Source organism: Toxoplasma gondii, chromosome VIII, assembly GCF_000006565.2.
Source record: "Toxoplasma gondii ME49 chromosome VIII, whole genome shotgun sequence".
Taxonomy (NCBI): Eukaryota; Apicomplexa; class Conoidasida; order Eucoccidiorida; family Sarcocystidae; genus Toxoplasma; species Toxoplasma gondii.
The window spans coordinates 6,430,562-6,454,267 of NC_031476.1; the positions used below are offsets into that span (position 1 = coordinate 6,430,562).

Here is a 23,706-nt window from a genome sequence, read left to right on the forward strand (position 1 = left end):
AGTACGTCACGATTTCCAGTGGCAGCGTGAGGGGGGACAAATCTGCGAGAAAAAACGATCCTACGCTGGATTGATCTCGCTAACGCAGAAGAAACGTTATCAACCTTCCACAAATCGGTCCTTTTCTGTCCCTGCCCGGACTGCAGACCATGTTGCTAGGCTGCCCGCCTTTTTGCATGCCGCGGCGATCCCGCAGCGCACTCAGATTGCCGGTGAACACGTTTGGACAAAAGCCGCACACGCTGACACACTTGCAAAGCGGGTCAGGATAAGCGCGACACTACCGCAGAGAGACGGGGCGTATTCCTTTTCTTCGCGAGAAACGAACTTGTGTTTATGCAAGAAGGGCTTATGGTGGGGATTTCACATATAAGCAGGCCTCTCAAATATGCAAAATGCAATCGGTGGAGTTGGATTTTTGCTGACGGCTCTAGGTACGAGGGGGGCAGAGGAAATGATACAACATCTATTCTGTCTAGCAATACGTGTGCATCAGCTGGGAGGGCGCGGATGAGATTAAACCTCCGAGGCCACCGCCTACCTCAGTCACTCCTTTCATTTGTGTTTGGCTTTATCAGTCAACCTGAGTCGTTCATGCGTAGGAGGTTTTGGATGTGGGTTGCCTTGTCTCAACTTTTATATGAAGTTACGCACGCCCACGAGATACAACTACGATGCCCTCAGCGTCCACTGGGAGGGGCGTCAGCCTGTGCTCCAGGTGGCTCACAAGAAATAATTTTCTTGTCTTTCTCTCCTGGTCGTTGGGTCTTCCAGTGGGAAGTGCACTCGACTGTCACCGCTCATCGATAACCTGTTTGTCTTAACTCTCTCTACAAGACGTCGGAAGCGTGCTTCGTATACTTGATTTCTTGCTTTTTTCACACAGAACAGAGGACATAGAGTCACGTGCTCACTCCAGATATCGCAGACCCGTTCTCGCATTTTACTCATATCTAGTAATGTGCTCAATTCAGTGGCACCGTACGGCTTCTCTTTGGGCCCTTGCAGCGATTGACATGGTTCTGTTGATTTTAGATAACCCATTATCGCTCGTGCAGTTTTTCAAGGTCTCACCTCTCAGCATCAACGCGCAGAATTCACCCCACGGGTACATTTCCTTGGACACCTGCTACTGTATCAGGTGCAGTCCGTGTAGGTCCCTCGGATCTCTGGCGACTTGCTCGATGACGGCGACGGACGGATCGGCGTTCGGCCTGTCGCTGTAGTCGATCTTCTGTAGATGATGTCTGCTTCCTTTGTGACACTATATGGCATAGGCACAGCAGCTCCACGATATTGTTGTTAGCAGGCTGATATGCTTGCCGCTTTTGTGCGCAACCACGTAAGATAAACGAACACTTGCTCTGCGATCTCACTGGAGTTGGCTCTTGGGGGTGCTTTCGCCTTCGCAAGAGGAAAAGAAGTTGACGGAAAGAACTGCCAAGGAAAATGCGCTGGTGCTTCTCCGCTGTGATACTGTCTAGAACAATATAAGGAACCTGCTTGCTTTGTGCAGCAGAGCGAGAGCGCTGAGTTGGGGGGGAAATGCCACTGACATTTCGAGCTTTCAGTCCCCACGTTTCTCGTCTCCCTTGCGTGACTGAGTTTTTCCGGGGTGGCTGCCAGTTCACTGTATTTTGAGATTGCAACGGAGCGGAAAGGTAAACACGTTGGACTCAACTGTCGAAAACGTGACAGTGGTCCGCGGATCAACCATCAAGAGTTTTTCCTCGCCTAACATAACTTTCTCCCGAGGCAGTCGTTCAGCTCATGAACCAAGCGTACAAGCACATGAGTTTCGCGCAAGTCTTCATTGTCGAACAGTAGACACTGAAACTAGTATGAAGAGTGGCACCTTCAGGAGTTATGGTGCTGCAGTAAGGCTGCTTCGTGCTGTGTATGCGTGACTCTTGATGTCTGAAGCCCCCCGTATGACGGTTCTACTGAACCTCATTGTTCTTGACTCTGCGGCCGTAGCTCCATCGTCGTGTGTGACTCTGCGAGAGCTTCATATGGATGTTTGTGAATGAACTTTTTGTTCACGCCCTTCTTTGGAAAGGGAATTTGAACGACCGGAAGAGACGTAGTTGTCTGCGAGTCTAATGTTGCATGTTTTCATCCCCATCATCACATTGCTGCTGTCCTCTAGTTGCGTTGGGATAAGCGGAGACTGTCACTATCAGGGAGCTGCTCTGCAACAAACCATCCGGCTTGCCCTTTTGAATCAGACTGATTTCACCAGAGTAACTGTAGACACCAGAATGGCTCCATATCACACGAAGCATCACACCGCCACACCCACTGAAGCGCCCGTCCTAACTAAGCTAATTTAACAGCTTGATATTGTGAATAATATTATAAATAATTTGAAAAAAGTGTAAGAATAAAGATATATGTTGAATAAACTCCATCAGTTAAAAAAATATTTCCTCAAATCATAGAACATTTTTTGTTCATTTAAACAGGTTTTTTACGAATTAATGAATATGAAGAAATTTTTTTAAAATGTAAATAAAGTACATGTCCCTATAAGGTTTAAAGTATTTTCCTCATATAAGAAGAAATCTTTAAACGACTTTCCTGCTTTATTTGAAATTAAATGAACAGATGCAGGGTTCCAGTCCATGAGGAACTCAACATACAGGCTGAGTACACACGAAAAGCAATTTTGTGACGCGTTGTTTTTGTGAAGACAACTCAGTGCTGGTTGGGCGATTGTGGTTTCCAGGATCTTGTTCAAAATATGCAGACAGCCCAGTAAGCAGCACTCTGTCTGTTGTGGAACTTGTTGTCGTGTGGAAAGTCTCTTGTTATTAAATTCAGCAAGTCTACGAAACTCGACGACTTGCGTGTGGAGGCACTGCCTCGTTATGAAGAACTACCTCAAGGTGAGATTCAGAGCCAGCTGCCAGATCGATTCTTTTTTGCTGAGGCAGATCAGGCGTTACAAACCGCTTTTTGTGCTGGTGGTCAATCCTTAGAACCAGATATCCTTCGAACCGTCGGGACGCACACCAGAAATTGTGGTTCCCCTTAGGTCCGGACCCAATCCAACGGTTTGCGAACTGCATGCACCAGGTTTGATCACTCCGTTCAAGTTGCCTCAACGGGACTTCTTCACTTCTGAATGCCTTCGTTTTGCTTCTCTCACTCGCCACACCAACGATTTCAAGACAAGGAGGGAGAGAAGACTGGGATCACGCGCTGTTTCATCTCAGGAGCCGTAGTTGAAGCTGATGAGCATGCATGCATGCGACAAGGTTGGACCGCGACCTTGAGTCAGCAGTACCGCTTATCAGGTGGATCCGATTCTTTGGCGCGGAGAAACTCGGACGAAAGCACTTTTCGTTTTCTATAACTGCTCCACACCTTCGAAATCTTCAGGAGTTCGCTTATGTCCCGTGTGTGGTCGCGTCGCGAATTTTTTGGCCTCCGATTCAGCCGTCTCGTACACGTGGATACCGCTTGTCATCGACAGCCATTCAATTTTCGGTGCCATGAACAATCATGATAGCTGGTGTTCTGGAGAATTTTGAACGATATTTTTGTTTGTCTGCCGCAGTTTCAAGGCCGATGAGTTCAGTGAAGGACTCATGCGTTACGACAGTGGACGGTAAAGTCCAGCTGAAATCTTAAAAGCTAGAAGGGACAAGCTGCAACAATGTCACTCGTCATTGCGGCTCATACAATTTCTTCACACGTTGAAAGCTCCGCAATAGTCGACGAAGACCACTTTCGTTGTTTCGACACTGTGCTCCCCTCCGTCGACTCATGTCGTGATTTCGTGTCCCGCTTCATGGATTTTTTCTGGTAAGACCCATTCGTTCCTCACAGTCGCTTTGTAGCTCTCCGGAAATCCGGTCGCTTTTTCTGCCCTTATGTTTCCTTGTTTGAAGGAGCGTACATTCGTTTTCATGGTTTTGTTTACGTTTGTCTCCAAACGAGTTCTTTCTCGTTTTTCCTCCAGCTGTCGGCTCTCTCATCGTGGAGGCGGCCGCGACTGCCACAAATCGGCGACTGATAATGGAGGCAGCACCCACCGGTAGCAAATATCAAACACAAAACTCTCTCGTCGTCGCGCCTCCTGAACTCTCACAGTGACAAGTCTTCTTTCCTAGTGGTTGAAAGATTTGGCCGGCCTCTGCGTTTGGGCACTTCTTTGGAAACCGGCCCCGGCAGGAACACTACCGCGGGATGGGGCGCAAACAGCAACTTTCTTGGACAGCTGAAGGTAGTGTATAGACACCATGGGTGTAAAAGGGTTGTGGGACCTTCTCGAACCTGCTGGCCGTCGCGTGGCCGCAGGAAATCTGAAGGGGAAGGTCGTCGCGGTCGACGCAGCCATCTGGCTGGTTCAAGTGAGTGCGCCAGTTCAGATCAGCAGGGGCCTCTGCTCTCGAGCTCAAGGAAAAGAGTTTTTTCTCCCGTTTTCCCTCAGTCTGACGAGGGTGTCTCTTTGTTTCGCACACCATGGGGTATCGTGGACAGGCGGATTCGTCAGCGAATTCATGGAGCAGCCATCTTTTTTTGGTGTAGCAGTACCGTGGGACGTAGAGCTTTTGAGAGCATATTCGTTCTAACACGGCTGCACCCCTGGACATGGAATTAGATTTTCGGGAGGGTCGGCCACCCTTCTTCCGCCTAATGTACGTGCCTTGGTTCTACTCGTTGTTTTGAAGTTTTGAAAAGGGTCACATCTGTTTCTATTTTTCTCTTCAGTTTCTGCATGCGATGAAACTACCGGACGGCTCACCGATGCCGGCTGCCCATTTGGTTGGCTTCTTCAATCGTTTGTGCAGGTGAGCCTGGGTTTTCCCCCATCGATCTCTGGACAATGAGAGGTCGCATCTCCTCGCAAAGCAGAGACGGTTTCCTTGCCACAACGCACCTGTTGGGCGACGGAAGCAAAAAAGGAATGCGCTGGAGGCCTCGGCGATTCGCTCACCCAACTCGCCTCCTGCTTTTCTGTCTGTTTCTCAGACTGCTCTTCTTTGAGATTCGTCCCATCATCGTCTTCGACGGCCCGCCTCCGTTTCTGAAACGGCAGACCTTGTTGACCAGGTGCGTTTGCGGGTTGAGCTCGCTGCAGGTAATACGCGGCAGTTGCTGTATCCACAACATGCACGCGAAGGTGGATTCTCACTGCAACGTTTGGTTTCCTTCCCTTCTGGTGAATGCACTCCGCGTCCTTCTCCCGAAAGGCGTAGCGTTCTTCCTCTGTCTTGCCCCCTGTCCGTCTCTGCGTGTGTGTCGAGACGCATGCACATGTTCTCTTCCTTCACTCTCAGCCTCGACCATCGCACGGAGACTCGCTTGTGTGGCGCAGAGCTTACAAACGCTCAGTTGCTTTCTCGGAGACGTTCGCGCGCCCCGAACCATAACTTCGTAGTCTCAGCGGGTTTGTGAGGTAGCACCACAACACAGTGACGTTTCTGCAGTTCAAAACTGATCTCTGTGTGCGTGACTTGCTCGTTGTGTGCCGACAGAAAGCGGCAGAGACAGCAGCAGGAGAAGAACCTCCGTTCAGTGGTGGCGCGGCTGCTTCTCAATCGGCTCAAGGAGCAGCGCCGCCAAGAGCAAGCAGGCGCTTCCGGGACCCAGGAGAAAGCCTTTGAGGTTCCTGTCCCTCAGGACCTTGTGAGCGTTCCAGATACGTCTTCTGCCTCTTCGCTGGTGCCGTCGAAGTCGCCTACCCCCCCTCCAGCTGCCTTGCCTTCAGGTTCGCTCGTGTCTGTCTCTTCTTCGTCTCCCGACCGTTCCTCTGGTGTCGCTTCTCCGTCTCCATGCGCACCTGGAGCGGGACGCAGTGGCGACGTGGATGAGGCTGCAGACGACCCTGCCTCAAGGTTGTTCTCCGCAGATGAAGAAGATAGTGAGGCAGAAGAGGAACGAGGAGCTCGCGGCTGCGATACCGAGAATGTGGACCAAAGGAAACGGCGGTGTGTTAATCGAAGGAGGCGCTCTTGCGCTGACAGCGACCTCTCGGAGGTCACACCTGAAGGCGAGGCAGCGAGTGACGACGGTGTGTCCGTTGAGGCAGAGACCCGCGGGCGATCTCTTGCCCCTCCAGTCCCCGAGGAGCTTCGGTAAGCGGCAAATAGGCCTGGGGCAGGATGGTGAGATGCTTCTAGATCGTGTCCAGATGGTTGTCAATTGGCTCACGTGAATGGCTGGTGTGTCTTTTGGGCAGGGGCTTCTTGAGCTCGCGGCGCCAACTGGGCGAGCTGCCGATGCCGTCCGTTCTCGCCATGCCCGCGAGCGCTGCGTCGACAAAGGCTTTCGAGAATCTAGGACTTCCCAGCCTCATCAAGCGTGGCCACGACGGCGAAAGCAGGAAGGTCGTTAGGCGAGCGGAGGATTTCAAGGGTATGTCTCATACGGCTTCGTGAAGTCTGGAAAAGGAGAACTTGTGCCGTCTCTTCCTCTGGGGTGACCCTGATAGGAGGTACAGCACAAGCGACGCGTTTCCCGAGACAACTGGAGGCCTTCAGAAGCCAAAAGATGCGCAGGGGAGCGAAATAGTCCCCACACTAGGCCCCATTCAAGAGAGGCGACAGTTGCGAAATTCATATCGGTATTCTCGTTTTACAGTGATGGAGAAGTAAATATGTCTAGACACTCGTATGCGTGCATATGTGCGGTTTTTCCGTGCGAATTGATGCTTACATGCGTGTAATCGTGCACAGAACCCTACATACATTGGCTTTTGATTCTCCCGGACAGCTTCATTTTCGGCAGGTGCAATCAAGAACTTGATTGACTGATTCACTTAACTGGAGTCCCGCTCGGTACCCGAGGTGGAACTCCTGCCACATTCGCCAGTTGTGGATGGTCTCTACACACGTGGTCCGCGATCGTGAACTGTATAACTCGAATTGAGTAAAGAGAGACAGTGTTCATTTTGTCAGTCTGCCAATGAAACATCAATCTGCTGCGGCAGGCGCTGCTCCACCCAACGGAGGACCGATGCCTCGTTTCGGAAGCTTCGTCAGAAGGGCGACAGGCCTTGATGAAGTACGGCATGTGAGTTCCTTCTTTTAGACGAAGTGCTGAGCTGTCTTTTTTCTGCTCCGCACTGGCGTGGTTGTGCGCAGCCTACAGGCTCGAGGACGACTCTTTCGTGCAGCTTCCGTTGGACGCCGAGATTGATCAGGAAGTGTTTGATCTTCTGCCTCCTATGGTTCAATTCCAGGTTAGGTTCACAGCGGCCTTTGCGTCTCTCTGTTTGTTGCTTTCCATGCTGCCTTTTCGTCCTTTCTGTCCGGATGCTCTTGCACCGCAGCGGTCACGAGCAGCGCGGACTAGGGGACCAGGCGAAGGCCAAGTGCCTCGAAGGTCATCGAAGCCCAGCAGAGACGTGCTTTGGGGGTTCTTTGTCTGGTTTTCTGTAGGTGAAAAACTCGAAGCTGTCAGGCGTCAAAGTGTGTCTTGTGGGGTGTGTGTTTTTCTGTGCTTTGCTCTGCCAAAGACCCAGTGCAAGAGACTGATCTCCTATGTGGGAACTCGAACACTGTGCGTTGTGCGTGTATTGCCGTGAAGGCTGGATTCCTCTCCTCACTCGTGTATGCATGCGCACCTTTGATACTCTATCATACACACACATATGCATATATCTGCATGTCTCGGTAACCGCGGTCGCGAGACTGCGTTCTTGTGACGGTGTCTCGATGTCTATTTCAGATTTTGACACAGCTTCGAGATGCATGGCTGCAAGATAGTCGAGTGAAAGCTTTGCAGGCCAAGAACAACATCTTTGTTTTTTCGAACGTTCAACTGGAGTCCTACATCCGCAGCGTGCAAGCGAACCAGCATTTGACCACAGTGAAGATGCGTTTGGCGGCTGCGCAGCATCATGAAGGGGACACTTCACGCTCCGATGCGGATATCGCAGTCAGTCGCTGCACTTCTTCATCTTCTTCGTCATCGTCTTCTTCTGGCACCGAGATGACTTGTCTCGCCTTGCCAGCATCGCCTCATGCCGCAGATCGTCGATGCGGGTTCGATGTCCTGAAAGCGGAGCGTGTGAGCCCGACGACTTCTCCTGCGTCTGCTCGGTCGCGGTGCCCCGAGTTTTCCTCCCGCGTGCTCCCTCGGCCTCTCCCCCTTTTTTCGGGGGGCAGGGAGGTAGCGGCTCGGGGGCCTGGTGGCCCCGCTTTGGCGGCGGAGTGGACATCTCTGTCGGGTGCTCTGTTGGGTGCTGAGGACACGTCGAAGGCGCAAGGCAGGTCCTCGACTGCCGGGTTCGCAGACCGAGCCTTTTCTCTCGATGGGGGGCTCAAACTTTCGAGACAAAAAGGCTTCATGAATGATTTAACTCGAACGGTTCTGCCGCTCGCTGCCCCCCGAGAGGCGGCCCTCCTGACGCCGTCGGAGTTGCTCGCTGCGGCCACACAAGCGGCCAGACACGGCGGCGCTGGGCTTCTAGGAGGGTCACAGAGAGGAGAGGGCAGCGGCCTTTGGGCCAAGCTGAAGGAGGAAGAAGAAGGCCGACGGCGGAAAATTAAAGAGAGTCGAATGACCGGGAGATGGCTCAAGGAGGACGAAAAAGACGAGGAAGACGATGCCGTCATCGTCACGGGGTCCGGAGAGAGTAAGGAACGAAGGTGGGAGGGACGTCAAATCCTAGAGGCATGAGAGAAGGCGGGGGGAGAACTGGAAGGAGGTGATTTAGGAGAGAAGAAAAACCTGGATTGCTTAGGTTGAAGTGCAAACAGAACCTTTATTTTGTCGGGGATTCCTGGAAAACACGGACAAATCTGCAATGGGACTGGCATTCGTTCGTTCCGATGTGAAGGCGTTCCTTGTGACTTCAAATCACCAAGCCTTCGTAGTCAGGACTGTTTGTCTTTTGCCATCGCGAGAAAATCCGTCTCAGATGAAGAATGTTGATGTGAAACAATGCACTGGAAATCGCTTCATTGTTGACCGTCTTCAGTTACTGTTTTTCCTGCCACGCTTTTACTCATGGTTGTCTTCCGCGTCTTGTCTACGGTTATGCGAGTTCCTCTCTTTTCCACCTTCAGCCCTCCCTTATTTGCGCATTAATTTCTTCTCTCTCCATTCTTCTCTTGTGCCTCAGAGCAACACATCGCTCTCCTGGATGACCGGGAGATCTTCGGCGACGCCTTCTTCGACTCCACGGTCGAGAACCAGACCTCCATTGCTTCAGCGAACCGTAGTGGAGCCACAACGGAGAGGCTCCACAGCCAAGAGGTCGCGGCCATCTCTCTCCTGGATGAAGCAGAAGAAGCAGGCAATGTTTGTCCGGCTCAGAAGGCGCCCACGCTAGTGGTGAGAGACAAGGAAACAGTGGTGGTGGACGATGAGACTGGCGACACGGAGCAGGTGCCCAAGCTCCCCCAAGGCGTCATGACCCTTGACGAGGACAGCGACGAGTTTGACAATTGCATTGTTGATACGAGTGAGGAGGCAGACTCAGAATCGCAAGTCTGTTCTGCCTCTCTTTCCACGTCACTTGTGCCTGCTGCGGTGCCTGCTGTACCGCGGGCTGAACGATCCCGTTATTCTATTGGTTCTTTGCCTTGTGGTGCTCGACCGAGCCATGCTGCCGGTCCAGCGACTTCTTCAAGTCCCCCTCAAGGCGATTCTAACAAGGCAACAGAAGAAGGCGAGGGAGGATCAGATGCCTGCAAAGAACAGCAATCAGGCGAGGCAGGGTCAGAGGCTGAGGTGGCGGCACAAACTCGGGGCCAGCGTGTGAGGCCACGACTGGTAAGGAGGCGTGGATTCGGACGCAGGCGAGTCTGCGCGTCTCTGGCCTCTTCGCTAGATTCTGGTCAAGTTACTGAGGAGACGAAAACTGCAGACGCTTCTCAGTCGCATTTGTCTTCCGCTTCGTCGTCTTCATCCACGGTCTCTTCGTCTCGGCCGCCCTCCGCGTTTGCTTCCTGCACCCCGTCTTCATGTTTTTCTTCTCGCACTTCTGGATCTGTGTCAGTTGAGACGAAAGAAGGTATTCGTGACACATCCCATTTTCAGGGGAGTCCTGGCGCGTGTGCTGAGGAAGGCAACTTTCTAAGGAAGGGCAAGGCCAAGGGCGGGGCTCCGTTTGAAGCTCACCCGAGAGGGCCACAGGACAAAGCGTCTTGTGACTCGACAGAAGAGAGAGACTCTGTGAACCGCGGCTCAAAATCCACGAGGAATCCGTTCGGTTCTGACCTCATGGATACAGTTTTTTGCGAGTCGTCGACTAGCAAGAACAGTGAGGAGTTCAAAATGAACCCATTGATCGCAGACGCTAACTGGACGCGGGTAGCGGCGCCCACAGGGCAGAGTGAGAAAAATGAGGAAGCAGAGGCGTTCTCTTCCTCGTCTTCACATCCCACACGGGAGCTTGAAGCAGCAACTGGTTCGGGGCATGCAGAGACGAGGAGTGAACGAAAAACAAACGGCCAGGAGGACGAGAAGAAAGCGGCGGGAAAGGACGAAGCTGTAGAAGACATCGTGGACAAACTTCTCGCGGAGTTAGGCACTGTATCATTTCCCCAGGAAGCGATGCACCGCCCTCTCTGGGGGGAAAAAGAGGGCCAAGCCAGCGGGAGCGAGGACGAGGAAGTAGGTGAGAAGGACACCAGCGAACGAAGGAGGAAACGGCTGCATAATCAGGACGAAGAAGAAGAATTTATGCAACTGTGGCTTGCAGTTTTTCCTCAGCTCAAGGAACATTTGCCTGCGGACCAGTCTGGAGACCAGGACACCGCGAAGGCAGCACAGTCAAGGAAATTGGGAACTTTGCCGGACGAAGAATCACCCGACGAGATAGGAGATGAGTCGGACGACGTCGTGGCGACGACAGAGGCGAAAGACATGGAAGCAGAACGGCAGCACGTCTGGGACGATCTCTTTTTCGACACAGAAGGAGTACCACCCGACAAGAGTGAGGAAGGAAAACTTCAGGAAAAAGAACCCCCTTCATCTGTCGAGAGAGAGCGGAGAGCAGCGGAAGAAAGGGAAACGCGGGCGGTTTTGCATCCAGAAGGACAATCCAAGAAGGTTGAGGAAGCTACGAAGAGGCCAACAAAGAGGAGAGGCATAGTTGGAGCGGCACAAGGCCTCCAGCCCCGGCTGCCGTCTTCCGCGATTTTCCCCGCAGTGCCTGAGGCAACAGACGAGCCTTCAACACCTACGGCCTCTCGCGCGTCCCAGGCGGCCTTGATGACGATGGGTGGAAGCAGTGCAGATGAGCAACTGCGGGAGAAACTGGAGGAGGAGAAGCTTCTTCTTCTTCAGCAAGCTGGGATGCTTCAACAGCAAACAGGAAATATCACAGAGCGCATGAAGGACCAGGTACAGCGCGAGTGGCATGCTCCTGAGTGGTCTTTCTTAGGTCAAAATGTAAAAACCCACTTCTGGAAAATATGTGCTTCTTTCAATTACAACGACCGATCAGGCAACGAGGTTTGCTTGTGGTGTGTGTGTTGCCGACGCGGGTTCTATGTGTGGAGAAACAGAGAGCGGCACCTGGGCTTATCACTTACTGCTTTCACTTTCTATGAAACCCGCGTCGGAGCTTGTGTCTGTGTCTTCTCGGACTGAGACGTGCATGTTCATAGGTGCCATAATTCATCATAATCCGTTTTGTCTTTGGCTACGGCGAGCTACAATCGTGGGACATAGCTTCCTATTGGCGAACGCATGTGGGGTACTGCCTATGTCTCGCGTGCTTCCTCCCCTCAGGTTATCGCTCTCCTTCGTGCCTTCGGGGTCCCTTTCATCACCGCCCCAGGTGAAGCAGAGGCAACAGCGGCATACCTAACCAAACAGAACTTGGCTGACGCCGGTAGGTCAGGCGGGTCGACTGCGAGTCTTCTTGAGTGAGCACCAGCCACGACTCAGTTGTGACCCCATCGAACGCCTGGAGCGAGAGTAAATGAGGTGCCCTTTTTACTTGTTGTACCCAGAGGTGCGAGTGACGGATTAACGATATCACTTCTATGTCAACAGAGAAGCTTGCTCACGTCTGGTCAGAACCCCGTTGTTGCAGAGCGTTTCGGTGAATTTCTTCCGCTGCAGCTAGGTGCTGTCTGTGTGGGTCTGTGCTCAGTCTTAGCGGGAAGGTTCTTGGTGTTTAGGTTTAGAAGAAAGCCGTTGTGTTAGGCCGCGAGCAACCATTTTCGTCCAAGGCCAAGCTAGCTGCGGGTGTTCGCGCTTGTGGAGCCTGTCGCCTCACGGCTTGTTGCCTGTCATTATTGTACAGTGATATCTGATGACAGCGACGCACTTGTTTTTGGCGCGCGCGAGATCTATCGGAATTTCTTCGAGAACAAGAAGAGTGTAGAAATGTACGAAGCGAGTTTCATCGCTCACAAACTGGGTCTAGGGCAACAGCAGCTAATCCTGCTTGCAATGCTTCTAGGTAAGACGAAAAAGAAGGGTTAGAAGGCACTGGCTGAGTTCGCAGCACCTGGTCACCTCAATGCACACAGGTAGATCTTTGGTTTTTGTGATCATGGCGACTGAGATAAAATGTGCGCTGCCAATTCCCTTTCACAAGACCTTCCACGTGTGCTCTTCCACCGCAGTTGGACCACGGCAAAGAGGAAAAAACACGGGGGTCAATGGGTCCCACCAAGCGAAAGCCTCGTCATGTACAAGCGTTGGAAACGAGCAAGAAGAAATTGTCGCGTCGTGGTCAGCATCGTCATTGCCTCACGCTGATATTTCCACTCACGGTTACTGCTGTTTTTGCCCTGTCGGTTCTTCTGTGCTCGCATGCCCACTTTCTTCATCGCACTCAATCTGTTCGTCCGCTCAGTGGTTTCAGCTCGTCGCTTTTTTGTCTTGCTTCCGTCTGTCGTGCTGTTATGCAGGATGCGATTACACCTTAGGCGTTAAGGGTATAGGCATCGTGAACGCTGTCGAAGTGCTTCGCGCGTACCCTTCTCTAGAATCACTGCGTGCGTTTCGAGCGTGGGCAGAAGCACCTTGGACTTTAGGCATAACAGCAAGCGATTCTGCGGAAGTCCGAAAGTATAAAGAAGAGCACAAAAACTACCGACTGCAGTGGATCTTTCCTCATGATTTTCCTTCTCCTGAAGTATTCGATGCCTTTGAATCCCCTCTGGTTGATAGGTCAAGAGAGCCTTTCTCTTGGGCTGTACCAGACGTAGACTCGATTGTGGCGATTATGACTCATGCCGGGGGGCTGAGGCGAAGCGAGGTGCTTGACTGCCTGCTGCCCGCTGTGCAACGCTACACATCAGCGCATGCGTTTCAGCGTCAGACGAGGATTACGGCCTTTCTTCCGTTTGTTGAAAGAAATGCTAAGAAAGCTGGCTCCTTCAGGGGGACTAACCAAGAAGGGAGAACGGACGAAAATCCTGTGTATGATGCGCTTGCAAAAGCAGCGCAGGCCGCAGAAGCAGACGTAAAGAAGAACAAAAAGGGTAGGAAAAGGAACGGTGACTTCAAGGGCGGCAGAGGAGATGAGGTGCGCTTCAGTGACACACAAGAAAATGAAGGAGACGACTCGGAAGAAGACGAAGAAAGAGGGACACACCTTCAAAGTGTTGCAGCGTGCGAAGAGCGAGAAGAGAGAAGAACGAGACAGGAACAAGCAATCCCCGATGCGGCTGCAGAGGTGCAACGCCTGGAGGATGAAGGAGCTGTAGCTGTCATTCGCAGCGAGAGAATGCTACGGGCAGTATCCGTTTTAGGGCAGCGACATAGGAAGGGACAAGATGCCGCCGCAGTGAGCCACCTGCCAGAAGGGGAAGTGGAGAAGAAGGAAACATCGTTGCAAGATGAGGACGACTGCAAGACTAAACGTAGAGGTGGTCGAAGGCAGCCGGGCGCGGCACGGGATGGCCGGGCAAAATCACGGTCCCAAAGGTCGCCTCAGGGCAGCTCTCATGTCCAGTCCAATAAAGAGGCAAATATGCCACAAGGGAATGCTGAAGGAGAGAAACGTTCGGCAGCAAGACAGCCACACCGGAACCGCCGGCGGCAGGCGGGTCCGATAGAGAGGCGACCGGACGCGGCTACTCGTCTCACTGTCGGTTCACCGGTCGACGGAAAACGGGAAAAAGAAAGAAATTCGGGGGAAGCACAAATAGGGGACTCTTTCCGAGATACTGCCTCCGGTGACTCAGATCACGACGGTCTAGTGGAAAGTGACAAGAAGAGAATGAGGCACAGATCGCCTCCATATGCCGATGAGTCCGACCTCCGAGATGAGGATGCCGTATTAGTTGCTACAATGATGCAGGAGCTGGATGCAGAAGAGGACCTTGAGAGTTTGGCTGCTGCCGCTGAAGCTGAGTTGGAGAACGACCTGTAGTTGGTATATCTCCAGAAGAGAAAGAGCCCAAAAGCGCCAGTGGAGCCTGTCGGTAGTCAACTGTCACTCTATCTACTCTCTTGAGAATGGAAAGTGTGGCGGCAATCGCCTTGTGCCAGACTGAGGCACAGAACGTTTGACAATCGAACATGACGCGCTTCTTGTACTCCTGACCTGGAACGAGGTGGACAGGTAGTAGTGTCGCGCTCGATACAGGGGCGGCCGTGGTGACAGACGACAATGCAACGAATTCGACAAGGAGCACTCTAAACTGTGTTTTGACTGCAATTCGATCTCTCAACTATGAGGCTGCCGTAAACGGCTGCCTCATTCTGCTGTTGTATTCATTCACTTTGATGTCTAACACAGGTACCGCCAAATAAAAGTTAAGACTTTGCCTTCGTCGCAAAATTGCATCCAACGACATGCTCTTGGGTGGTCCTCCGGACTTTCCAGGGGTACGCCTGGACAGAACAGAGCAAGTGTGACTGGATTATCGTGTGTGAAACCTTCGCGAGGTAGACGAAATCGCTAGACACTGTGTACAGCTGTGTTCTGCCGGAACGATGCACGGAGTGATGCTGAATTATGCTTTTGGTCACACAGTTTCTTGGAGCCAGCGTCTTTTGCAAGACATTACAACACTCGAATTAGCCTTTTCACGGCTGCCTTCATAGCGGCAATTTTTCGTAGCTGCATCCGACCTGATACATTGTAGACGAAAAATTGGAGGCAGCATTGATTTTGCAGAAATCAAAAGGAGTGCAAGGAGATTCTTCCCACGCCGGGACTCGAACCCGGGTCGCCCGGGTGAAAGCCGGGTATCCTAACCACCTAGACTACATGGGATGCGCCCTTTTCGCAGTCGTAACTGCTTGTTTGGTAGAGGATTTTCATGCTAGATTTTTCTGTGTGTGAGCTGTTCCCTCTTTCCTGCAATGAGTGAAGTTTACTCGGAACTCCACGGTATAATAGAAATCCATCAATGTGGAAAACGCTGATGTGAGAATTGGCCACGGGGTACCGGCTGGTTGCACAATGCTTTGTCGGATGAAAAACTCAAGTTACAACTATTTCTCCATCTGCTACAATGCTAAAGCGCTCCATGATTGACTTGCAGGGAGCGATAGTACTCTCTTCTTGACCAACCGACGCGTAGTCCGGTGGAACATGCATACGGATGGTTATAAATGAAATTCAAGCTGCGAGTTAAACGGCCTCGTAGATCCGCTGCATGTGGTCATTCATGCCCAAAACAGTTGTTGTGTTCTGAACCACAATATGTAGAACCCTAGCTCAAACCGCAATGTAACATGGGCTCGTTGCCACCATTCGGCAACTAGCTGAAGGTTACAACGGTGACATTGCTGTCGTAAAACTTATATACACGAACAGGGCTGAGTGTCTCCAGCGTGTGAGCCGTCACCTGATTTTGCCTTCTTCGTATTTAGCAAGTGTCGGTAGGTGGCCAGGGATATGAGGTCAGTCCGCGGTGTGCTTGACCGCGATCTACACGGTGAACGACCACACCTACGCACAAGAAGGCTGCTCGATAGAGCGCTAAGGTTCTACGTCCAGAGTGTATGTTAGAGTAGGTTATTATAAATTGGGCGTTGCCACTTATCCTGTTTGTATCCCTCACCAACTCCGATCGACACCGTCCAGCGTGCAATTTACACGTAAATGTTAAATGGTACCAAGAACGAAGACTCTCAGCTACATTGGGGGGCCACGTGGTGACTCGCTCACCCAGATGAGTGCCTCGTCGCCGTCTGAGAAGATAACATTCCTGCTCGCGACAGACGCGGAGATTAGATACTAGTTTGAAGAGCTGTCCCACGCGAGGACTCGAACCCGGTTCGCCCAGGTGAAAGCTGCGTGTCCTCACCACAGAGACTGCATAGGATTGCGAGTTCCCTGGTGACAGTCACAGCGCCAAACACTCGATTTCAGGCCCTTTGCACATGTCAAATGCACAAGACAGTGGTTGGTGGCGCTCGAGAACATTGCCCGATGTCGCCGATCACCACCTCGTGCAGTTGTTTCTCCTGGATGTGTAACGATTAGTCACAAAGACAAAACCATTAATCACGAAGCCGGAAACGTTGCAGGCCGGAAAGACGAATTCCTGCTGTCGCAGAAATCCAGTTATCGAGGTGTTGCTTCTTCCGGTCTGAAGCTTTTTCGCTTTCGTGATTAATGGTTTTGTCTTTGTGACTAATCGTTACACATCCAGGAGAAACAACTGCACGAGGTGGTGATCGGCGACATCGTGCAATGTTCGCGAGCGCCGCCAACCACTGTCTTCTGCATTTGACATTTGTAAAGGGCCTGAAACCGAGTGTTTGGCGCTGTGACTGTCACCAGGAAACTTGCAATCCCATGTAGTCTAGGTGGTTAGGATACCCGGCTTTCACCCGGGCGACCCGGGTTCGAGTCCCGGCGTGGGAAAACTGCCTGTATCTTCAAGAGGTGCTTGGCCACCTCAGCCAGCTTCCGCTGGCGGATTTCTTCGGCATTTCTTTTGTCCAGTTATTGTAAGTACGACGGTATATATTCAAATAGGTCCTCTTGTTTATAAGTGCCCCATATGCTGATTCCTGATTTTCATGGGTCGTATGCTCAGTTCCGAAGACGTTCTGCTGACTCTAATCTGAATTGCATCCAACGCTACTGTTCTTTATGTTTCTTCATGCGCAACTACAACTATGGTAACGGTTTAGGATGACGCAGAGCTATCTAGAGGGAAGAACACGCGCGTATCGGCACTTCGACAACAGACATCGGCCATTCACGAAGCATATACAGTGGGAGCCAGATCTTCCGCGCACGGAGGACAAAACATAAGAAAAAGCTAACGCGCAGCCTATTCAAGAAATGATATCTGGTGAACGATGAACGTTCAAACCATATGCTGCCTTTCTAGGCGAATGTGCTGTAGCTCTTGTACATGTAAGATTAGGCCACCGTTTTGTGGTGGCAACGCAACACCTGGCTTACGGTCAGAAGCGCATGGCCGCGAAATTCCACTTCTGCCGTGTTGTGAGCTCAAGCCTGGACGGAGGATTTCTTCCATTGCATACATCTTCATCCCTGCGCGATATCACGTAAAACTGCCCTTACCATTACACCGGTGTACAAAAGTATTTTCCTAGGAGAGAAGAGGCGTCTTCAATGACAGACTTTTGGTAGAAATTGTTCATACGATACGAATGTCACACGCGAACAGATGCCACTCCGAGCCATTGTTACAGCCATGAGAAGCGTTTGCAAGTGTGCGGTTCTTTGAAGCCAACACCGCCCATGAAGGATCAACTGCACCGATGCTTCAGAACAGCGGCTGTTGGGCACGTTCTAGACTGCTAGATGTTCTAGTGCTTTTTCAGTCGATTTTCACAAGTGCCGCCCGCAGGTGTGCCTTGTGGTTGCCGCGGATCTCAATTTTAGAGGGAGCTGTAAAAGTGTGGAGCGCTCCCAACACCGTATGCAGCATGCACGTACAAGACTGTTTCCTAAGATTGCGGTAATCTGAGAAGAGTACTCTTGATAGGGTAAGCAATATCCTGCCTATTAACGCACTATATAGAATACACTGCCACCAAAACAAAGACAGGAGCAACCGCCTCACGGAGAACTCAGTACCCCGTTCTACTGCGGTAAGAAACAGTGTAAGGGGCTTCAGCCACGGTATCGAAAGAGAGGCCTTTCTCACTCCTCATCCATGTCCCGCTTGGCACCGATGTGTTTTATTTAATATCGAGGGAATGGTCCTTTCGCGTTTGTTAAACCTCCAGGAGCTATCTGTGGATCGTTCGTCCCGGCCACTTAGGGCCGGACCATGGGATTGAAATTGCTTTGAAATAGAGAGTTACAGACAGCTGTTACCAAATTCCTTTAACTTAGAGAAGGGTGCAGTCCGTGAAAGACGAACACGAGCACATCTGCTTCCCGCAATGTTGTCCAATATTTTGGCGGTAAAATGAATTTGGACGGCTTGCTCTCAAGACAGGCAAAAGACTGCTCCGCCGCCCAGAGAGGCACTAGTATCGCCCAGTTGGATCCCAAAGGTTGGAATCAACGTATGTTGCATTTATATGTTGTTACTCATATTGTTCTTGTCTAACTTCTTACCCGAAATGTCAAAGTCAGCACGGAACCGAGACTATTTTGGCAGATCGAATTTGTCTAGTAACGGCTCGATCTTTCACACCGAGCGACGGACGGTAGCTGGCCACAATCCCTTCTGCGAGCAAATCTACCCTGGACGCCGTTGCTGTCTCCAGAGAAACGTGTAACCTGCTACCAAGCTACCAGGTAGAAAGTTGGGCTACAAACACCAGCGGATTATACAGAAAAGTGACACTCCGTAGGGCGCAAATTCAGAATGGTTGGTCCTGCCCCGGAGTCTTCCAGCGCTGGGGTCTCCTTTTCGTCGGCGCCCCCCATGTTCGCTTGGACACATCGTCTCGTTTTTTCAAGCATGTTTGAAAGTTGACAGTACAGAAAGCGAATTTTTTAGAATGTCACTTCCCATGTCTTTTCAATGTACGGTAACGTGCTCAACTGTTGAAAGTCGGCTGTGGCCGTATGCCTGTCGGTTTCGTTTTTTGCGTCGGCGGCCTCAACACCTCGTCATTCAGGATCCGCCAAAGACGCCTCTTCAACAGGGCCGTATGGTCACGAAGTTCACTCGTTCTTCGTCTTCCTACCTTTTCCCGGGCAATTGGACTTTTCCATCAGTTGGCTGAAGTCTCAAGGACTCTGCTGGCGTAGACGTTTCCGCCTGGTCGGTGGTACTGTGAATCACCGTGTGGCAGTCTCTAGATTTGGTGTCGGACTTGAACAAGCGACTGGCGGTGTCTGCCTCTTTTTTCAAAGCTGTTCACGTATCACGCAACAAAGGTCGTCTCCATTCTCTATGCGTGCAGTCAGTACTTCGTAACAGCTGGCTGAAGCGAACTATTCGACTACCCGTGCCTACCGGAATTTGCCGGTCAGCGGCCCCTGCGTGCAAGCCACGTGCCAGCAGCGAACAGGAAGAGGACAGACATATTCCGTGCTTACACATGCATGCCGAAGCAAGTTCCAGCCGTACTGTAAACTATCACGTGCGTTCCTCGATATCTTTTCGATGGCGGGAGTCAATGATTATGTCCAAGGAGCCCCCCATGGTCCGCCTCCCGACCTTGCCGTGGGAAATCCCAACGGACGCTCTGCGCCTCTCCATCAAACAAGCGAGGGAACTCCAGGCAGTCTTCATCCTTCATCTCCAGATGTGAAACTGAAATCGTCGACTCCAGGCAAAAGCGCACGCCCCCTGCCGGGCGATGAATTCGTCTCGTTGACAACTACAGCTGATTCCTCCACACCAGCTGCCGTGACACCTACTGCGGCTGTCCCGCTCCCCTCTGTCGCCAGTCGAAAAGACCGAATCTACGCGAGAGAGCCGGAAGGACCCGTCAGCAGTGGAAGACAAGGCGAGGTGAACAATCCGGGTCGAGATGCGGCTCCAGGAGTTGCACCTTTAAATGGAGAGCGTCTAGACGTTGCCTCGGCACAGACGGACCGTCCTAGCGAGTCGCAGACTGAAAGCTCACGCTTCGCGACAAATTCGTCCAACCAGTTGGTTGCCGTGTCCCCAGCAGACTCGCCATCCTCGCTTCAGCTAATTTCTTTCGAGTCTACCGAAGAAGCGTCCTTGTGTGGGGCGCGGGCTCAACACCTTGATGCTCCACCTGGACAGACAGACCAAGGCGCGAGACGCGTGCCTCTCCACGCCCCGAACAGAAGCGACAGCGCTGTAGATTCTCAGTTCGGATCTTCTGATCAGACTACCGCCAATCTGCAGCAGCTCGCGGGGTATTTACGTAATGGGAACTCTCACGCTCAGAGCGGAGTGAATGCCGCCCACATGTGGAGGGGAAACAGTGGAGAGGACGCTAGAACCCCAGGTGACTGCGGACTGGTCGATTGCGGCTCCTCAGACGCTGAAGCAGAAGCTCAGAAGCTGATGAAGTCCCTGATTGCAGAGAGAGATCTGTACAAGGCAGCGTTTGGCGCGGCAAACGAGGAGTTAGAGGAACTACAGGGTAGTCATCGCGAGCTTCAGAAGGCTCTCGGAGAGGCGGACCGACGCCTTCTGCATTCAGAGTTGCTTCTGCAACGCCAGCAGCGACAGATCGCTGCAACCGAGCAGGGTTCTGAAACGCGTCGGGTGGACAGAGAGGATGTAGAACAAATCGGGGGCGAGCCGCCCACGTTGCACACGCTGGAAGGGAGCCACTCCAGTGCAGAAGTGATCGACTGCCGCGCAATATCGCGTTACAGCGGCCAAGGTCGCGGGACGACTCCGGTTTCCTCCTGTTCCAAGTCTCCATCCACGACGGAGCCGGTGAGCAACCAGAAAAGACCAGATACACAGGAGGCAAGATATCGAGAAGTGGCTCGTAGAAGTATGAGTAGGAATGGAGGGAATCCATTGTCAAAACCGCACCCAAGGTGCGCATCGGAGTACGTTCTGTCTCCGGCAGTCCGGTCGTCTAACGACTCTCAGCTAGGAGAGCGCGTTATCGATGTCTTTACCTCGCGTAAACCTCGGAGCTCCTTGCTCACTTCGCAACTCCCCCAGGGGGGCGAATTCGCATATTCGGCAGCTGATGACGTCGCCGAATTCTCGGGGGGGGCTTCGAGATACGACGGAAGGCCCAGGAATCGCGGCAGCATCCTCTCTTTTACAGAGGGGAGAATTCGCCGCGACTGCGGAGTCCACAGTTACAGGGGACAAAAAGCTGCACAGTCAGGCGGTGAGGCTGGGGTTGTGATGGAGGGATCCCGACACTCAGCGGAGACAGCAACTCGACTCCGTACAGGTCTCGAGAACAACCATACAGCGTCCGCAGCGAGTAGAGGACCAGAGGACCAGACGATGTTGTTTGCAGAGGCGGACCGCTACCGGGGAGTCGCAGCGGCGTCGGGTACACGAAGGAGTAACGGGAGAGGTAGGCGCCGGAGTTCCAGCGGAGAAGAGTCAACTCCTCCCCTACGATCTGTTTCATGCGAGGGAGTTTACGGGGTAGAGGCAGATCTCGGCAACATCTCAAGCAGTTTCGAGCTCCTTCGCCGCCACAGTCCCTCTACATTTCCGCAGCGTGGATCTGTGCGAGATTGCGACGGAGACGAAAACGGCGAAGGCAAGACATCGTTCCCTTCTCTTCTACAGTATGAAGCTCCAGAAACTGCGTGGAGTAGAGCCGACAAGAAAGATGGAGCTCTTCACGACAACTCAGAGACCCTACGAAAAAGCATAGTGGATTCCTACTTCTGGCTGCATAAATTGTCCGCCAGTATCTCATCTGGAGAATACCCAAGCGTTGAACTGCTGGTCAGAGGCGTTGAAGAACAGCAACAGCTCATTCGCGTGGCCCAAACCATGGAAGAGGAAAGGGAGCAGTATGTGGATGCCGTCGCCAATTTGCACGCCGAGTAAGCTCCGATTGTATTTACGTTTCGAATTGGATATAACAAAAACTCGGCCAACTACGGCAGCGGCGTTCTCTTTCATTTCAGCTGTCACTCGGAAGCTTAGACTTTTTTCACGCCCGTTTTGTGTTTTACACAGCACGTTTACCTGCCACGCGTACCTCCACGAAAACCAATTAGTTCTGTAGCTGGCCGGAGGTGAGACCGTCATCGATTTTTGCGTGGCAGCTACGACAGCGGATCCGGATCGAAGATTGCTTCACATGGGCGGGACAGAGGTCGACCGCGCGTGCTTGTGGCACAGGTTGGGCACAGAATGAAGATGCCGTAGACTGTTTTTTATTCGGGATGTTTTTTTATTCGGTATGATTCGCATCAGGATCCGGCCAATAGGGAAACGAGAAGTATGTTCTTGTATGCAGCACAGCTCAGTCGCTGTAAGGATATGCCATGGGTCGCATGCCGGTGTATGTGTGCTGACTTTTTGTCAGGCTACGTTCTGTACGTGACGAGGCGTGTATCTATCTTTTGGCCCATCAACAGCAAGCGACCGATCTGCAGCAAGAGGCCGACGATGCGCATGCAGCCGCGGACTTTTGGCTGGAAAATCACCTTCGTTTCATGCGGAAGTGGCAGCGGATTGGGTATGGTGCCCTTATCTATCTGCCGTCTGCGCGCGTCGTCTCGGATGAAGACACTTGGAACCAGCAACAGCAATTGTTTCAGACTGGAGATCATTGCCTGATGATTGCAGGGGATTGTGAAATCGATCCTCTGGAATCTCCCGTGGCTTCAGACAGTCCGACAGCGAGAGATCTATCTGCATGCAAAGTGTCCCAGTCGCTTCGAGCGGTGGATGCTATATGTGCAGCCCAGGTGATTCTCCATGATGAAGAAGAGGCAGAAAGTGGAGAAACGCATGCTTCTGAAGCGGCAGAAGACTTGTCATGGGCTATGCCCGATGATTTTGTACGCTGTCCTGGAAGTGACAGAGATTCGAAAAAAGTGGAAAGGGAGTGTTTTCAGAAACGAGACTCAAACATTGTGGAAGCGGCACGCGGTGTTAACCACGATTTGCAAGCGGGTTGGCTGCAAAGGCGGGGAGAAAGAATGCTTTTGTGGTTCCTTGATTAACATGGACGCGCCGAGATGTTCCATCATTCCACGCGAAGAGCAGAGGGTGGAGAGGTTTCCGCTAGAAAGAAAAACAGACTTGCACTGAGGGGAAAGATTTTGCGAGAGCACTGTTTGTCATTGTTTGCAGCATGCGCCCCGCACATCCACATTCGTTGTCGCTTGGTCATTGCTGTGCCTGAGCCATCAATTGAACAGTCGCAGCGGTGCATGTCACTTCCTTCGTGTCATTTTGACAATGTAGGAATCTTTTCGAGTCGCGCCTGCTTGTAACTCGATGGAGTCGGTGACACATTTTCGCTGGCAACCAAAAATAAAAGCTACTATACTGGAGCAAGCTGCTGTGTGGCCAAAGTGCCTTTGTAGATATATTCCTCCGTTTCTTGAAGGTTCCTGGCATCATTCTCTAAAGATTGAACCTTCGGCTGTCACGTGCCAACCTAGAAATTTGGTTAACCGCTCGATGTCCCATTCGAGGCTTTATTCCATGTTTAGGGTTCTTGCAAGCGTCGTATTGTCCACGGCGTTACGGTTTACATGATGACCTTGTAGCGTATAGCGTAAAGCTGTATCTGTTGTCGAGTTACGTTGCTATTAAATAGTGATTACATTTTTGGTGAGATATGCAGTGTAGAGGAAGTAGAAAGTGATTTGTACAACCGCGAGACAGAAATGGAAGCGCCTCACATGAGGAGATGCTTGCGAGGGACTAAGGTTTCGGGCATCCAGTGTAGTTGTGGAGTCACACATCTTTCCATAAGATCTAACAGATATGCCACTTGGCGAGTCCGCCT

General features: G+C 52.0%; 2 protein-coding genes and 2 non-coding genes across 4 annotated transcripts; 3 read left to right on the top strand and 1 right to left on the bottom strand.

Annotated features, from left to right (window-relative positions):
* Positions 1 to 4,247: 4,247 nt before the first annotated feature.
* TGME49_268560 (XPG N-terminal domain-containing protein) lies at positions 4,248 to 14,299 on the top strand (the record flags this gene model as incomplete). Its single annotated transcript, XM_002365508.1, has 11 exons — positions 4,248 to 4,358; positions 4,720 to 4,799; positions 4,981 to 5,061; positions 5,487 to 6,086; positions 6,191 to 6,366; positions 7,095 to 7,192; positions 7,681 to 8,590; positions 9,080 to 11,307; positions 11,698 to 11,800; positions 12,218 to 12,376; positions 12,831 to 14,299. 11 exons carry the CDS (start codon positions 4,248 to 4,250, stop codon positions 14,297 to 14,299), a joined length of 6,015 nt encoding a protein of 2,004 aa, XP_002365549.1.
* Positions 14,300 to 15,075: 776 nt separating this feature from the next.
* TGME49_268450 lies at positions 15,076 to 15,148 on the bottom strand. Its single transcript has one exon. It is a non-coding gene; the product is annotated as a tRNA-Glu (tRNA).
* A 1,529-nt stretch (positions 15,149 to 16,677) lies between these two features.
* On the top strand, positions 16,678 to 16,750 carry TGME49_268440. The gene has a single exon. It is a non-coding gene; the product is annotated as a tRNA-Glu (tRNA).
* A 2,680-nt stretch (positions 16,751 to 19,430) lies between these two features.
* Positions 19,431 to 22,912, top strand: TGME49_268430 (hypothetical protein; the record flags this gene model as incomplete). Its single annotated transcript, XM_018781505.1, has 2 exons — positions 19,431 to 21,781; positions 22,270 to 22,912. The coding sequence occupies 2 exons, from the start codon at positions 19,431 to 19,433 to the stop codon at positions 22,910 to 22,912; spliced, it is 2,994 nt and encodes a 997-aa protein (XP_018636541.1).
* Between the last annotated feature and the right edge of the window lie 794 nt (positions 22,913 to 23,706).